The following is a 16,921-nucleotide window of genomic DNA, read 5'->3' on the forward strand; positions in this document are numbered from 1 at the left end:
CATACTCATCTTTTTCAGAAACTGCAAAGATGAGGTCCTACTAACTATAACTTGATTCATGAAACAATAACTTCTGATATTATTTAGTTGATTTTACTTAATACTTTGTGGTATGCATTTCCTTGCATAAATGTTTGTCCTTGGTCTAGTGACTGATTATCGTCAAGAACAGCTTCCGATGTTGTTGGATTGTGAATCCTTGCTCATCTGACAGTAGCAGTGGTTTCAAATGATATTTTGTTTCTACAGGTGGGATTGTGAATCCTTTCTCATTTGACAGTAGCACTGTTTGTCCTTGGTCGGTGAAAATGCTTCTATTTATGCACATCATCTGAAAAATGCATTGTGACAAACGATAGTCAAACAGTGCTATCTATTCTTCTCTTGCAGGAAGTTCTGGAGAAAATCAGTGAATGGGACAACGTATGCTGGTATAATGGGCACGAACAACAGGAGCCCCACAGAACCACAGGTAAGCATAAAGATGTTTCACATGATCTCTTGTTTCTCAGAAATGTGATTAAAATGGTGTCTTAGGTTTGGACCTGCAGGTGAGCCTAGAGGTGCAGGAATTGGTACACCAGAAGCAATAAAGCTAGTTTGGTCCGGCCATAGAGAGATCATATACGACATTCGTCCCTTGCCACAGCAGTGGGAGATCCCTTGTCTAATCCTTTTTGGAGAGACATTTAAGTCTCCCCTAGAGGATGGGATTAACTCAAACTTTCGGTGCAGGAAAACTTATATGGCACCAGTTGAATTGAAAATACGATTTGAGCAAGTCAAGCTGGGTGAAAATTGAATATTCATTCTGTGCAGTGTTCACTGAAAAAGGTGAAATGTAACATCTACCTTCATTTTCTGTTTCCTTTTCTCTTTTGGTATGATTAGGTGTTTATCTTTTTAGCGTGAAAAAAGGGATAAAAAGAAGCAACACCTTGATGCCTCCAGACAAGTTTACTGGACCAGTACCAGGAAGTGACTCCTGAGATTTCCTGAGCTGTTTTCTAATGTAAGATTAAATTAAGATATGTGATCCAGAGAGGGTACTAAGTTCTCATTGTCCTCTGTTCTTTTCTGGGTCTCTCGTGTACAATCACCCTTTGCAGCCCCATGACAAAGCACTACTGTAGGAAGAAAGCTTGTGCAACAAACATAATAATGGGTTTGAAAATTTGCTTTTCACCTTTTTTGTTTTTTCACATGACATGCAAGATCAGAGCAGCTCCTCCGCCCAGACAGGATTTACATTCACATAATAGCAACCTTGGGCAAGATTCAAACCTTTATGCTAAATGAGAGATTCACTTTGTCGGAACATTACTAGCACTCAAAATCTCAGTCAAGCATTTATTCAAACACCTAGACTCTTACAGGATTTACCAAACAGATCTAAAATTACTCATCTCCTCGGAAACAGCAAAGGCCCCAAACCAGCCTCTGCGTAGAATCATGCTTCATCCGTCCCCCATCCAAGGATTGTTTCCCAGTTCGGGAGTCCATTTTCAGACTTGGCAAGACGAAGAAAGGCATAAAGGAAGGAACAGAGAAAGAGGATATCATATAATGCTCCATGGGAGTGTCAGCGACGTCGACTCGTACGGCACCAAACGGGAAAGCGAGGATAAGGAGGAAGAGAGGTCGGATAAGATGATATAGACGTCGAATTCCATACCTTGAAGGATTCAACGGGAGAGAAGGATCTACGAAAGATGGATGGTGGGTTGGAAACTGGACTCAGCATATGGGACGTCGCGTTCACGCTTTAATGGAGTCAGCGAAACGACAGGTTCAAACAAACTTTTGCCAGGAGCCATTCTCTGGCGATGCCGCGCCCCCCCATTACATCAAAAGTTTGAGAAAAGGAACCGAAATTCTAACTTTTAGGTGAGATTGAGAATCCAATTCCATTTCTAAAATAACCAGAAAATCTTGGGTGGCGGGACCTCTTACCGAGAGGACTGTTGAATCATTGAATAAGAGGAGGACAAAGATTTCTTGCTCCAAAGTAAATAATAATGGTGGATGCTCATGATTCTCAATGACAAATAGTCTTTTTTTTCTTCATCATATTTACCCATTTTGAATAATTTAATCCATAATTTGATTGACCTGATAGCCTTATTTTGGTCGAATCAAATCTGATCATCTTTTGGAGTCAATAACCAGGTCAAGTCTAACAGGTTTACATAAAAATTTAATGGGGTCAGATGTATACCCTTGTTTCCCCTTGTTAATTATTTTTAATTTAATAGCATGCATTCGATCAAGAAACAAAACATTTCCACAATCAAGCAACGGTGAGTCAAGCAAAACCATGGCGGCTCTCTGGCAAATCTTCTCGGTAACCCATTAATGGAAGAACACAAAATAATTCAGAGACTCGATCAGTAACAGAAGGTTGGCAGAGTGTCATCCCCTTGAAGTAGGATGAATTCCATCACCTACGGAAGAGCGTGCCACTGCATGCCCACTCCACTTTGATCACATCACCCTTTTGTTATCCTAAAAGTCCAACTAGATGCAAACAGCAGGGACCCACGCCAGTTGCCCATGCTGGAGCAACCAAAACCATCCTGAGAGAAGAAAAATTGAAAAATCCATCCATATTTGACGACAATGGCAGGTGCAACTTGTCAAACACGATGAGGGGACGCCAGGAGAGAGGAGAAGTAGCGATAACGGAATGAAGAAGATGTGGGTAATGGGCGGTTACCGATACCTTTCCTGCTGGGAACGACACCGGCTTAATTTGGATTTTGGCGTGGACGGATTCTCTAGACTGGAGCTTTTTTGTATTCCGTCTCTGAATTCCGATGTTAAGGATGTCGTATTTGAATTGAATCGCAGTCGCCAGTCAGTATACCCATACGACAGTTTCTTTCATCACTCACACTAGGCCGCTCTACTGCTACTCTACCATATCGCCAACGGTCTGGGCTCCTTTCCGTTACTGTTCCGATTACATCATTCCCCGCTTTTTCTTCTTCCCCATCCTTATCCTGTCGAAAAGAATAAGAAATTCATTCAGGACTTGGGTAAGATGGCAAATGTGAAACGAGTGTAGAAGCTGTCAAAGGTCCAGAAATCCTGGTGAACGTGTCTCCTCTGTTTCCTCCTCTGTTTACTCATTTATTACGACTTGAGAGCAGTAACGGGGAAAGCTGATCCCTCTCTTATACGACTTGTTGTTGTATAAATACTAGAATCGGAAAGGAATTACTGATTTAATGGAGTAAATTTTTTATATTTTTTAAAAAAGAATGTCTTTTTAATCGGTTAATCCTGAAATTTAAACTTTTTTTGTTCGTTTGCGTGTTATTGATGTATGTATAAGTCATTGTCTTAATTTTTTTCCGAATGAAATTGAAACTTGTAATGGATCACCCATAAATTAAATAACGAATTCAACCAGTTCAATTCAAAAATCCGATTCAATTTCTTAGTGCGTGTTTGATATTTGTGTTTGTTTATTTTAAACTTTTAAGTCTGTAAATATGTATTGGGTATTTGTACTGGTATTTATTTGGAATTGACAATTGAGAAAGGGTGAGGAAGAGGGAACCCGGTGTTTGGTTTTGGAAGTTTGGAGTTTGGAGTTGATGGGATGAAATCCGCTGTTTGAGCAGCCCACGGAAAGGCGAAGAATGGCCCCTGGTTTTCACTTGCCTCGACTTATAATATTTCAGGTTATAATATTTCAGGTTATAATATTTCAGGAGATGATGGCCCCTGGTTTTCACTCCCTCCGTATTAATCTCTCTCTCTCCTTCCATTTTAAGCCTCATCCCCAACTTCGCCTTCACCCCAGCTACATATCTCTTCCACAGACCCATTTTTTTGTGGACGATACGGACAACAATTCATTCAAGAGCGCTCTTTATTTCCCCTGATACCCCTCTGTCTCGCCTTGTACCCGGAGAGAGAAAGACAAAGAAAGAGAGAGAGAGAGCGCGCGCGCGCGAAGGGAAGGATACTGCTTCTCCCTCTCTGTGTTTACCCTTTTTCTGCTTTCTGTCAACTGGGTCTGTCTCGAATTTAGGGTTTCTTATCATCTGGATGAGGATTGAAAGGGCAGCGTTGATCGAGAAGAGAGAACAAGAGGTGCGAGAATTGCCCAAGGAGAATAACCACCGCTCCAAGAAGAACAAGAGGCGACACAAGAAGTCCATGTCTTCTGTTGTGCAGAAACTGTTTGATACCTGTAAGGAAGTCTTCGCCCATGGTGGAGCAGGAATCATTCCCTCGGAGATGGATGTCGAGCGAATCAAATCGGTTCTTGGTACGTGCAAGGTTGATTAAAAGCCTTGGTTATTTGCGTGTTTTACTCGGGGTTTTGGCGTTTGAGTCTACTGGAATCCGTTAATTCCATGGCCCAGAGGTCCGCAAGTGCGTGTTGTAAGGTCCCGAATTGTTGGATTTGGAGAAAGATTTTTTTACTTTCCTGTCGTTTCTCATCATTAATCTGCGATCACGATGATGCGCTAATGATTTTGATCTCGTTTTCTGTCGAAATAACTTTTTTTTTTTTTTCTAGGATTTCTTTTGCTACTCTGATATCTTCCATACTTCTTTCGACAAGCACGAAGTTACTAGAGTTTTGGTGTTAGAACCTCTGGCATTTTCTGGAATTGGGTCTGTTGTGTCGTACATTGTGATGCTGAGGCAATTCTTCACTCTCTGGGTTGTCTGTGAGATGTTGCTGAATTCAATTTTTTTTTGTCACCATCTTTTTGCCTTACCTGAAACTGTTCCATAATGATCAAGCGTTTCAATCACTCGAAGTTTTCAGACAAGGAAAATATTGCGAGAGGATGTAGCATTCGTGTTACAACAGTTAAGGCATTCTCTGTTATCTAGCTGTTTCGACTTTTGGCCTCTCCGCCTCCCAACTTTCCAGAGAACTCTTTAGATTCGAGTACCTTTTGATTCAGCTAGTTTAAGCTCCTTTGACCTTTTAATGACACTCGGAAGTTTTGGCTTTAGTCAAGCTATTTCTGTTGCTTTTCTTGGGTGTTCTCAAGGTTCTCGATTTGAATATTTTTACTTGTTTCAATTGGTGTGGCTGGGTTGAACGATTCATGTAAACGTTGCACTCTTTTTGTTTTCAAGCATTACAAGTCCTTCTGCACATGGATTTCTACCAGACTCCACATATCAGACATTGCTCGTATATCACAGTTTCTTATAATCATATAGACACTCTGTGTTTAAATTTGTCATCTTATTTCTCTTTGACAGATAGTATGAGCCCATCAGACGTTGGGCTGAACGAGGAGATGCCATTTTTCAAGACACTTGAGACGGAAGGAGCTCCCCCCATAACATATCTACATCTTTACGAGTGTGACAAATTCTCGGTATAGTATATTCTGGAGACTCCACTAGTGAGTTTTGGAAAAAATTTCTGAAGTTACATCTGAGACTATTTATGTTTGGCTTACAGATGGGTATCTTTTGTTTGCCTCCAAGAGCAGTCATTCCACTCCATAATCACCCAGGAATGACTGTTTTCAGCAAGATATTATTGGGCTCCATGCACATCAGATCATTTGATTGGACTGATATTCCTCAAAATACCAGTGACCAACTCAATCCCACCCATTGTAAGCTCTCTGCTTCTTTGCCAATCTGTTGAGTGTTTGGCTTGTTTTGTGAATGAAATGGTCTATTTTCTTTCAATTTTACTTTTCCTTTTTTTTTTTAAAGGGATGATGTCTTCCCATAAATAGCACAAGAATAGGATCGTTACCAAAAGATGGTGGAGGTAACCTCTGGGGCCTACTGTTCCAGCAAACTTGGATAAATCTATGCGAAAATTTGAATTGTGAATACTCTGGGTATTGGAATCCCTTTTGTTTCCCCAATTTCTCAGACAAGAGGGAAGGGTATTATCTGAGATCCTATATTGTACCCATTGAGGTTCAATGCTTCCATCTATCGCATTACTAGGTCCTAAAGATGACTTCAGAAATCCTGAAATTTAAGATTACAACACCTTACTCGATGACTAGCCTTGATCTCATTTTCTTTACCTTGAAGTGTTCCCTTGATTGTTATAGCCCATTCCTTGTTGTTTAGGGTTTTAGCACTACACTGTTCTGAAATTTCTTAAAATGTCACAGTTCAGCCGGCTGGGGTTCGATTGGCGGAGTTGAAGAAAAATACAGTTTTCACTGCCCCGTGTGATACCTCACTACTTTACCCTGCAGCTGGTGGCAATCTGCACCGGTTTACCGCCGTCACAGCCTGTGCAGTATTGGATGTCCTAGGCCCACCCTACTGTGATTCAGAAGGCAGGCACTGCGCATATTACCAAGAGTTTCCTTATGCAAGCTTCTCTGGTGAGCCGGTTGACATATCTCTTTTTACTGGTTCTGTTAGGAAGGGTTACTGAGATTCAGCTTATGATTTACTGAGTTTTCACTGATTCATAACTATAATTTGACATAGGTTTCTTCTAATATGTTAAGATAATGCCATACATAATGACCTGTTCCAAACCTTTGTTTTTACTTCATAGAAAATGTTCAAGTTGGATCTTCTTTAATCTGCTTTACATTAAAATTATGTGTGATTAGAACAAATAGTACTTATCTTTAAAGGGTCACTGTGAAATGTGAATGGCAGGAACCAGAAAATCCATTGAATACCATGTCCTTGACCTTCTCTAAAAGCAAATTTGTACTTTGATGTGAACTCGACAAACAAAGAGCAGAATTGCTGTGAACTTGACAAACAAGAGCAAAATAATGGTGTTGCTGTGACTATGTTTCAGTATCCATGTTCTAGTTGTATCTCCAACACATAAAACCATTAATATAGAGTCCAGAGGAACTGTTTGAGTCAGTTCTTCTGTGGCAGTAGGCTATGTGACTTAGTTTCCACTTTCAGTGATAGAAGACAGAATTTGTTACTGTCTGATCACTAACGCAGGTTGTATCTCTATGCATATATTGACAGGTGATGACAGTGTAGCGCCTGTGGACAGTGAGAGATATGCCTGGTTGGAAGAGAAGGACAACCCTGATAATTTGTTTGTTGTAGGGGCCCCTTATCTAGGGCCCAGAATCACAGAAACAGAATGAGAGAAAAACAGGGGAAAAAATGAAACTTCTTCCCTTACTGTCTATTATGCATCAAGCCATCTTTGCTCTTTTCATGTACATACACAGAAAGAAGAAGAAAAAGCATGAGAAACAAAGGCAATTCTGTCTGAGTTTTTCCTTTTTTTTCTTTTTTATTTTTCTTTGTTAAAATTCTTGCTGCAGTGCGCAGTTTATACAGGTCTGTGTCTTTATTTTTGGCATGTAGAGAAGTTGCTGTACCATCAGATTTTTACTCCCATCACTAGCCTCTGATATTCTTCGACTTCAATGAGCAGAGCAGAAATGGATTTCTATGTACTAGATCTCAACATTCGGTTACGAATTCAGGGAAGGCGTCAGAAAGTTCAGCAATGCCCAGTAGAAAATCGACCAAGAAAGCTTTGCGCATTGTAATTAACGATGAGTGTGAAAATAAATTCCAGCCTGATTGAACAGAGAGAGCAAATGCAACATCTCTTCAACAGAGAGCTTTGAAGGCCTCTTACTTTCGAACCCTCCGGCTCTTAATATAGCCACAATCTTCTCTTTCAAGGACCCCGTATCCATAAAATCTCCACAATCTTCATCACCTTCACCTTCGTCATCGCCCTCATCTTCTCCATCGTAAGCATTATTAATTTCTCGTCTAGCACCCGGTGGCTCGTTACACAATCTTCGCGACAGCTCCTGCACCTTCCTTTTGAGCTTAAATATAGCCCCGAGAGTCTTGTTCTTTTTACTGAAACAAGTCCGGCTAAATGCTCGCCATTCCTCCAAATCAACGTCCGGAATCTCAGATTTAGGCCTGATTTTAACTACTGAAGAGTCGACTTTCGGACAAGGGACGAAGTCTCTCTTGCTCACGTCCATTACAAATTCCACCGTCGCAACCAATTGCACGTTCACGGCCAAGCGGTTGTACTCCGAGTCGCCAGGCTTTGCCAGTAGCCGGCGGGCAAATTCCTTTTGAAGTAGAAGAGTGGCACTTCGGAAGGAATGACCACCGAAAAGAAGTTTGACCACGAGGGGCGAGGATATGCCGTAAGGAATGTTGGCTATGCAGAGATCGAATTGGGGGAACTGGGTCTTCAAAGCGTCTTGAGAGATAACCTGGACGACACCAAGGATGTAAAAAATGTCACGCCCGGAGCAATCATTCTCGCACCGTAATAAAATCTTTCACAGAGAAATAAAAACAAACACATTGTGAGGTACAGTGAGGCGGTCGTCGAGCTTGCAATCGGTGACGCGATTGTGAAGAATTTCGACCATTCGTTTGTCGATCTCCACGGCAACCACCTTGTTGGCAGCCTCCAGCAGCTTGAGAGTGAGGTTTCCGGTGCCCGGACCAATCTCAAGAATGGTATCAGTAGGACGGATCTCCGCTTTACGGACGATGGAATCGAGAATTCGGGGATTGGTGAGAATATGTTGTCCTCGGCTTTTGTGAAGGTAAACGCGACCTCCATCTTTCTCTTCCGTTCGCTTTCGACCGGAGTCCTCATCTTCGACTGCGGCAAAACGGTTCGCTCCCCGGCTGTATGAAAGGAGAGTGTTCCATCTGAATCCTCTGCTGCAGCTGAACGTCAAAGATTTTGCACGGCATATCATAGTGGCATCAGAGGATGGAGGTCCGAAGTTCACTAATAAAGAGGTGACGGAATCCGTGAGAATATTCCCTTATAAATAGTAAGTGTAAACTTTTTATCAATGGATCATCAATCATCAATCTAACCATTAATATACTACAAACTACTTTATTTATTTACTTTGATATATTCTCCAATAACCAGATACTTAATGTCAATATGTTTATTACGACTTCAGGGTTTTTTCAATGTATGCCAGCATGGGTTGAGTCTCAAGCGGTTGGTCATTTCCTAGAAATGTATTTTCCCCGTCTAAACCCCTTCTTAAGCAAGAGAGCCGAAAGCATTACAATTTTCCCTTTTACATATCCCCATTCTCCGAAATCATACAAGCCCAATCTTATCCATAATCCCTACAACTACCAAGTAGGGCAATTACAAACGCATTACAATTAAAAGGGAAGTCTATGCCTAAAATTATATTGAAATCATCAATGTGAACAATAATAAAATCGAAAAAGCTTACCCACTTTCTAATGACAATTGGGGTGCGTTTCGCCAGCCAAGCACCACCTTAGCCGTTGAATTGACAACCTTCATACGACTATCATCGTACTCCCAATGTAGGTTTAATCGTTTCGCTTCTTCCATCGAAACGAAGTTGTGGGTAGTTTCGGTGTTGACCATAGCATGTGCTTTAATGTCATTAAGCAAAACATCTAAGTAGAGCAATTTTTGCATAGATCTTATCAACGGTTTTGTAGACTTCTCGATATGGGCTTCAATGGATTTAAGTAGCATCGTCGAACCCATTCTAAGTTCGTTACTTGGTTGCTCAATGGCTTCGTCCGTTTTGATGGCATCCAATAGCCTCTTCTTCGAACAATTCTGCACCATATGTTTGCCAGCACAAATAAAACATTTGATTTTTTTAGAAATACCTATCCATAGGGTTCTTCTTTTCTCCATTTTTGGAGTTTCGGTTCTCATTCTTGGAATTTCTGTTCTAAGATTGCTTCTTCTTGTTATTCTCTTTGTACCTGTACTTGTGACTTTTGTGGATTAGAGGTGCTTTTGTCAGATTTTCTCTCAAAATCTATTAGCTTTTCGATGGTGGCAAGAGCAATGGCTAACATCTTCACATCTCGCCGCCTTAATTCTTGCTTGGCCCATCGACGAAGTCACGCCATAAATGAAAATAACTGATCCTCATCGATCATATTAGGAATACTTAGCATCAAGAAAGTGAACGATTGAATGTTCTCGCTGATGATTCCCTTGTGATGCAATGAAGCCATGGCTGAAACGAACTTGTTGTGATACCACTTCGAGTGAAAAAGTAAGCTAGTAAGCCTTCCTTTCAAAGGGAAAACCAACCAAATGGTAGAGAAATAAACTCTAATAGAAATAAAAGTATTCTTTGCACAAATTTTAGATGAATCCACCAAGTTTACTTATAGGCAAATTAGGTATAAACCACCCTTATCCCTATAATACATTAGCCAATAAGAAAAAACAAATCCCATATTATTTAAATTGAAATGTGTCAAACTCCATGTGCCCTTATTTGTCTCAAACTACCCTATTTCAAAGCCATTTGGGTAGGAAAAACTCAAAATTTGAATTTGAGTCAAAACAACCACACAACCACATGGTGTTAGCAGAGCGCACTGGGCTGATCGCTCCCATCGCACCCTACCAGTCACTTGGGAGCGTGGACCTGGCTGTTTCGTGCCAGGTTCGTCTATTTGGACGCAAATGGAATTCTTGAGAGCTTGGGACAGTTGTACCAGTTTAAGAAGCCCTTTCTAATGGCAACGTACAAAGTGCAGGATTTTCTTTGCAATAGATTGCACACGGGCTTAATAGAGAGAGAAAAAGAAAAGGGAGTAAGGTTCACAAGATACACAAATTCAGGGTAATCTAATTTGTGGGCTGATCACCATCTTAAATCTGAAAAGATTGGAACACGTACACTTATCAGCATTTGCTATATCAAAGCAACACAAAAGAGAAATTCTGATCTTATCAAATTTTCACTTCAATTAATCACTCTATAAGCTATACAGTATAGCCAGATTCAGTATGGTTGAAAAGACAAGTACCTGCAAACTATTAACATTGGGAAGGCCTTTCAGTCCGTTTTCATGGAGCCACGACCCTTTCAAACCCTAACTTCAACTAGACAAGGAAAACAAGACCTGATGCATGCACTATTTACAAACATGAGCACCCCTTGACCAGAAAAAACTTTGCCATGGGCACATCCTTTAACATGATCAAACCTTGATCTGCAACCACAAACGTCTATGCAGCTCTTTTCATAATTTTTTCTCCTTTTGTCAACTCTACTACACTCCTGCAGTTACTTTTAACCCACCAACAAAGCTATCCGAAAGCAGCTTTATTATTCCCCAATATCTCACCTCCTCCGACGTTTATTGTCAACCTGAAAAACGAATAAAATTATGATCATCCCAAATATGATTCTGACAGAGACATCTCCAATGCAAGGTACAAGTTCCCAATCATCTAGAATTGGATCCACATCAAACAAAAAGACTTTCATAGACATTGTACAACCTGTAAAAATTAAAGTGAGAATAAGCTATTGTTTACCATGTGACTCTACACACACACACTCTCTGACTGAAAAAGAGAAAAAAGTACAAGAGCTTCCAGACACTTAAGCAAAAAACCAAAAACAGAAACCAAAAGGTCCATTCACCCAGCTGCACAAGAATTTTTTTTTCTCTTTATCCCGCATAACATTTTGATAAATAGAAAAAAGATAGTTCGGAAGTTCTTTTCCTGCCCAATATAGCAAGCCCTTGTGACATATATGATTGCTTAGCTACCGCATAAATATTTGAAATGAGAAACCAAGCTTTAAAAGGAAGGGCACCACAGATAGGTGGGGAGACCTCAACAGGCAAAAAGCAAGATCTACCCAAATCTACTACTGGAAAATCAAAATAGAAACCTCAAATAAGCTTTATTTTTTAAGAAGCATAGAGATGGATCCCTAGGCTAAACTCGTGTCTAACCATACTGTGTAGGAAAAGGATAATTACCAGAACTTTTTTTTTTTTTCTGAACTTTGCTCCCTATATAGCTGGTGAGACTGTTCTCCAAAAACCCCCATGTGACCATCACACCACCCCAATTCATGAGTACCACTCCAAATTTCGCCCCAAGGCCTATATTTCCAAAATAGCTAGATAAGGGATTTCATTGAATCTAAATTGTTATAGGCGGTGATAGGATGGTTATCCCTAATTTATCTCCAATAGTTACAAAAACAGAAAGAGGGAAAGACCAGATGTTCTCTCCATTATTCTTTCTCGCTCCATGATTCCCTCCTAATAGATGGTGTCCCTTCAACTTCACTACTCTCCACGTACCCCTTCATCAAGAACTCCACTGACTCCAGAACATTATTCACAAAGGCATCTTGAACCCCAAATGGAGAACGCCCACCCACTCCCTGCTGCAATACCTCTCCCCCTCCCCCTTCCCCTCCCTACTCCACCCCAAAAATAAAAAGTAATAAAAATTAAAAATTAAAAGTTGTGACCCATCAGACTCGTGCATACATTTTCCTTCTCTAAGAAGAAGTGTGCTAAAATATACTCTATTGTTCTTTTGGCTAGTCAAGATCAAGGTACAAAAACTTATGACTTTTCATTAATAGTTGGCTCCATTCAGCATGAAGCTTTGTTGCATTTTGATGATAGTATGAAAACTTGCATGTCTATAGAGCTGCACCTCGAGAAACAAAATGTATAAGACATCTTGAATAGCACAGATTTGATACCAGAAGAAGAAAAGGAATTTCTTAAGTCCAACTACCATGAATCTACCTTAGCCTCTGGCTGTCTTTGAGCATCGTCTGCCTTTTTCTCACCATGAGATGCACAAGCCTGACAGAAGAAATTTTCAAGCCTTTTTGCATCCTCTACTGTCATATTTATACAAGGTGGATGAAACCTGTAAAGTAAAACAAGAAAAGAACTGAGATCTTCAGCTCCTTTTTGCAATCATGATTGACAAGGTAAGCACTGAGAAACGACTAAAATCAATAATATCCCAAAAGAATAAAGTATAGATGCAGCAGATTACATGTAGTGAGATGTCCAGAACCACAAGGAGATCTTAGACTTGAATCTTTTCCAAGTACAAACATGCCATTATATTAATAAACCTTGAACTAGGCAGGCCTTGAATACTGCAGCTATGATTACTATAATCTAAAAGACCTAAAAAAAAAAGGACCTCCAACCCAAAGCATAGAAATGGTGGTATCCATCTAAACCGACTGCAATAGTAGGCAACAAACTTTGTGCAGTCTCCTAGAGCAACCTAAGGCAGCAGTAGCTCCTTCTGCAGTCCATCAAAGTTGGAAGCATTGAGAAGAGTGCATTCACATTAGAGTGAAGAGACAACAAGTAATTGCAGAATAGACCACAACCGTTATCTAAATAATGACTAACAAGAGGTCTGAAAGTACAAAATTGGAGCAAGGTAAAATGCTATTAACTTTAGTTACATTTTCAATAGAAAATTCTTCAGAGCTATAATTAGTTCTCTTAGTCACTACATTTCATTCAAACAAATGATGCTGGCCTCAAACAGGTGAACAAAATTTTGAATTTTCTGTTCAAATGTAAACCTTATATGCATATATGTTTTTAAATCTTATAAAAATACCAGTGACTAGAAATGGTAAAATGTGAAATAGAACAAGCAAATCAGAAATAAGGAAGGATTTGGAGGCTGGCATGAAAGGAAGAAGGCCTCTGAGAGTGATAGGACCTTGATGCTAACATCAATCGAAATCAACAAACACCCACTTTTTCAGAGGTTTCATCAAGTGGTTCTTCAAGAATTCATCCAATAATAACTCAAGAAAAACAATAGATTACACATACTCACTTTATGTGTATGGCCAAACCAAACAACCAACCACAGAACTTGGGACATACATATGTCACAACAGTTTGTGCCTTCTAATTTCTAACTCAAAAAAGAAGCTATTTAGTTCAAATTCCAGCTAAGAAACATTTTATTCATAGATCTTGCAAGACAACTGCCAAACATTCAGCAATCTATATTTATCTTGGAAAACATCTGTTAAGTTGTATGACATTTTCTTAGCGATTCTGTGTAAAATCAGAAACAGCTGAGTCCTTTTTGAATTAATCAACTGGTGGTCAAGACTCTCTAAGTAACACCTCCCACTGATAAGAACTAAGTGAATAATGTATAAAGGCACAAGGAAGAATATATGGATATCTCCTTCTCAGTTGATTACCATGCGTCTGAGATAAATATGGAATTGTCACTGAAAGTTTTACAAGAAGATTTGGACAGATTAAAAAAAGGGTAAAAGTGGAAACAGGCAGAGACATTTCCAACCACCCCGGTCAATTAAAAACCTGGTGAGGAAATTGCCTATCACATAGATGCCTCATGCCACTTGCATTTAATTTAAATAAATTCCCCACTATCATAATCAAGAAGTGCAGGTATGGTGATTGTTTCTCCTATCACACACCTTTTTGAGACATAATGTAGTCAGGAAAAGCCAGTTTAATCACCGATGCTACAAAATAGACAGGCATGACCACCAATTCAGTGAATTACAGTGATCTATTCCCTATGCGTGTTTCACTTGATGACAAAGAGTGTCCCAACTAAATTAGTTGGCATATCGAAAAACCATCTTAGAAGTTCATTATGGCCACCAGCATTCAAGAGTCATCAGACTTCCAATAAGCTAGTAGAGTTCAAGAAGCACTTATAAGACAAAAGTTTGGCAGAAAATTAGATAATTTTACAACTGAACTTAGAGAAAACTTGCCCCAAATCCAAATATTCTTGGTTCACATTCTCAAAATCAATTGATTGTAATAGGATACCAGTAGGCTGACAAACAAAAACAAGACTTACCAATCATTGCAGCCTTCACACTGAATCATTAGGTCATCGGGATTGTAAGGCATCTCACACTTACAATAGCTGCCACATATAATCAACCAGTAAGCAGCGAGGCCAATTATATATAAAAACATGATAACCCAATTTACCAATATAGTTAAGTAATTACGCATTCTTTAACATAAAAAGCACCCGAGCTTGACTAGAGCAAGTGAAAGAATTATCTGTTGAAAACAGCCAAAAAGAGCCTGATCAAACTTTTTAACAAGAAAAAAAAGAAAAAAACCATGTAGCATCCACAAGACCTCTCTCAGACACTGTATCACCCCTATACCAAGGTGGAGTAGGCTGAGTAGCTTTAAAACAATCTCATTACACTTCATTTCCTGAGAAATGGATATATATTTAAAATTACACAACAGCTTCCATCTATAGCAGCTGTACATAAGACAAGAAAACAATTAGAAAGAGGGTTTTACGTCCCCCAAACTAAAGCCTCGCAATAGCAATTGTACACCCAGGTTAGATCATGAGAAAACCATATTGAGATTTGTTTATAAGAATACAGGATATGTTTCATGTGCGGAAAAAAAAATCAGTGTAAATTGAAAAACTTTCAATAACACCCAAAGGACTACTGAAATCATGGACCAAAGTTTCTCCATCATCTTACCTAACATTCAAAACACAGTAGAAATGGGGAAAAAATAACTAGTAGGTCTCAGTAACTCTAAGCCTCTCACCCGCTTTTTCATTTCCCCATTACTGTCACAGCAACTAGGATGCATTTGAGCACGAAAATAGCAACTTTCACCTTGCCAGCAATTGGCAAGGGAAAGGATAAGGAAAGTAATGACTTTCATTTTCTGCATGAAGAGACGAACCCATTACAAGAAAGAAATTTCCGATACTTGCCCAATGAAAATGCTCGCACTTGCTCTTAAACACAACCAACCGAAGTGATATGGTAACGTTACACTTTTAATCTGGATGAGAAAAACAAAAGAAAACAGGAGGCAAGAGGAACTGCTCTACTCTACATAGAACCGCAAAAAAAATTTAGTTCAAAATATATATAAAGAAAAAGGGGAATTACTAACAAAGAAAACCCGAGGAAAGACAACTTACACGGCAACTCTATCTGGATTAAAGCTCCCCGTGGCGGATTTGTATTCGAAGCGGCAGAAGAAATCCTCATTTCCGACCGCGTCAAGTTTGATATAACTCTTGAAATTGTGAACAGTGCATTTTCCTTCGATGGTGTCAGCACTCTGAACGTCATAGTGATCGGAGAGGAACACCTCCTTGGCACCATGAAATTGACGACGCCCACCTGCCGACTCCTCGGGGCGATAATACCAGCGGACTCCGACCTGCACGTTGCCTCCACGACCGTTAGATTCAATTTTCTCGATCTTGGCGACGTACGGGGGCTTCGATGAGTCGGCGGCTCGCATCAAAACGCAGTCTCCGGCTGCGACAGAGGCATTGCGGGAAAGGAAGAGATGAATCGGGAAGGAAGAGAGAAGAATTTCTTTTGGGTTTTGGGATTTGAGAGGGTTACTCACCTTTGATGATCTTGTTTGTGCCTTTGATGGCATAAGTGTCTAAGGTTTTTCTCGGCAGTCGGGGCTTCGCCATATGAGAGAGAAGAAGAAGCGCAGCTACATCGGCCAATGACGGCTTTTATAAACGTCGAGTAGATGCGTCTGTCTACATACAGTCGAGCGCTACCGGAGCCGAGAAGATCTCCTCCTCCGATCATCCTCACTCTACACGTGTCCACATGTTCTATTTAGAAATCGCTTCCTATCCACTTTCCAAAAATAGCCAATTAAAATACTCTCATATTCACACCCGGGGCGGGGCCCCACTTATTTATAGACACACCTCGTATTTGGAGTGGACTAACAAACCTTTAGGATGGGTTTTATGTTTCACCTGGGGTCCGATATGAGGTCCACAAAATTTTCCTTTGGGGTTTTTTCAGGTTCGGATTTTGGGGTCAGGGTTTAGGGTCAAGTTTGGGTTGTATAAAACTCATTCTTGACTCTATGTAGGTTTTTTTTTTGGTAAAGTCTTATTTTCATCTCAAATTCATACATTTACATTCGTATTTATGTACAAAATTTTACAGTTAATTTTTCTTTGGTCTTTAGGATCATATCCACCACTAATGTTACGGAGGACTTTTTCCTTTGAGTTAACGGATTTGGAAGACAACTCAATGGAGGAAGAAGTCCTTCTCTGGAGGATCTCATGCCAACAATCCCCCTCGAGTTAGTATGAATAGATCTCTGATGC

At 40.0% G+C, this 16,921-nt stretch overlaps 3 protein-coding genes across 4 annotated transcripts; 1 reads left to right on the forward strand and 2 right to left on the reverse strand.

Moving 5' to 3' along the window:
* The first annotated feature begins 3,742 nt into the window (after window positions 1-3,742).
* On the forward strand, window positions 3,743-7,309 carry LOC137949626 (plant cysteine oxidase 1-like). Its single transcript, XM_068795732.1, has 5 exons — window positions 3,743-4,282; window positions 5,242-5,360; window positions 5,447-5,606; window positions 6,126-6,344; window positions 6,964-7,309. Exons 1-5 carry the CDS (start codon window positions 4,060-4,062, stop codon window positions 7,086-7,088), a joined length of 846 nt encoding a protein of 281 aa, XP_068651833.1. The 5' UTR covers window positions 3,743-4,059; the 3' UTR covers window positions 7,089-7,309.
* A 98-nt stretch (window positions 7,310-7,407) lies between these two features.
* On the reverse strand, window positions 7,408-8,760 carry LOC137949624 (ribosomal RNA small subunit methyltransferase, mitochondrial). 2 transcript variants are annotated; one of them, XM_068795731.1, is made up of 2 exons: window positions 8,304-8,760; window positions 7,408-8,198 (listed from the first exon to the last, which is right to left on the reverse strand). In XM_068795731.1, exons 1-2 carry the CDS (start codon window positions 8,697-8,699, stop codon window positions 7,503-7,505), a joined length of 1,092 nt encoding a protein of 363 aa, XP_068651832.1. In that variant the 5' UTR covers window positions 8,700-8,760; the 3' UTR covers window positions 7,408-7,502. The 2 variants fall into 2 exon arrangements, with proteins under 2 accessions (XP_068651832.1, XP_068651831.1); XM_068795730.1 differs by having other exon boundaries at window positions 8,292-8,760.
* A 1,818-nt stretch (window positions 8,761-10,578) lies between these two features.
* On the reverse strand, window positions 10,579-16,286 carry LOC137949627 (chromatin remodeling protein EBS-like). Its single transcript, XM_068795733.1, has 5 exons — window positions 16,186-16,286; window positions 15,746-16,091; window positions 14,630-14,698; window positions 12,541-12,667; window positions 10,579-11,126 (listed from the first exon to the last, which is right to left on the reverse strand). Exons 1-5 carry the CDS (start codon window positions 16,256-16,258, stop codon window positions 11,100-11,102), a joined length of 642 nt encoding a protein of 213 aa, XP_068651834.1. The 5' UTR covers window positions 16,259-16,286; the 3' UTR covers window positions 10,579-11,099.
* Between the last annotated feature and the right edge of the window lie 635 nt (window positions 16,287-16,921).

This window comes from Aristolochia californica, unplaced genomic scaffold, assembly GCF_029961685.1.
Source record: "Aristolochia californica isolate CCGP_79_NKW_82.1479 unplaced genomic scaffold, dmAriCali1.0.hap1 SCAF_14, whole genome shotgun sequence".
Taxonomy (NCBI): domain Eukaryota; kingdom Viridiplantae; phylum Streptophyta; class Magnoliopsida; order Piperales; family Aristolochiaceae; genus Aristolochia; species Aristolochia californica.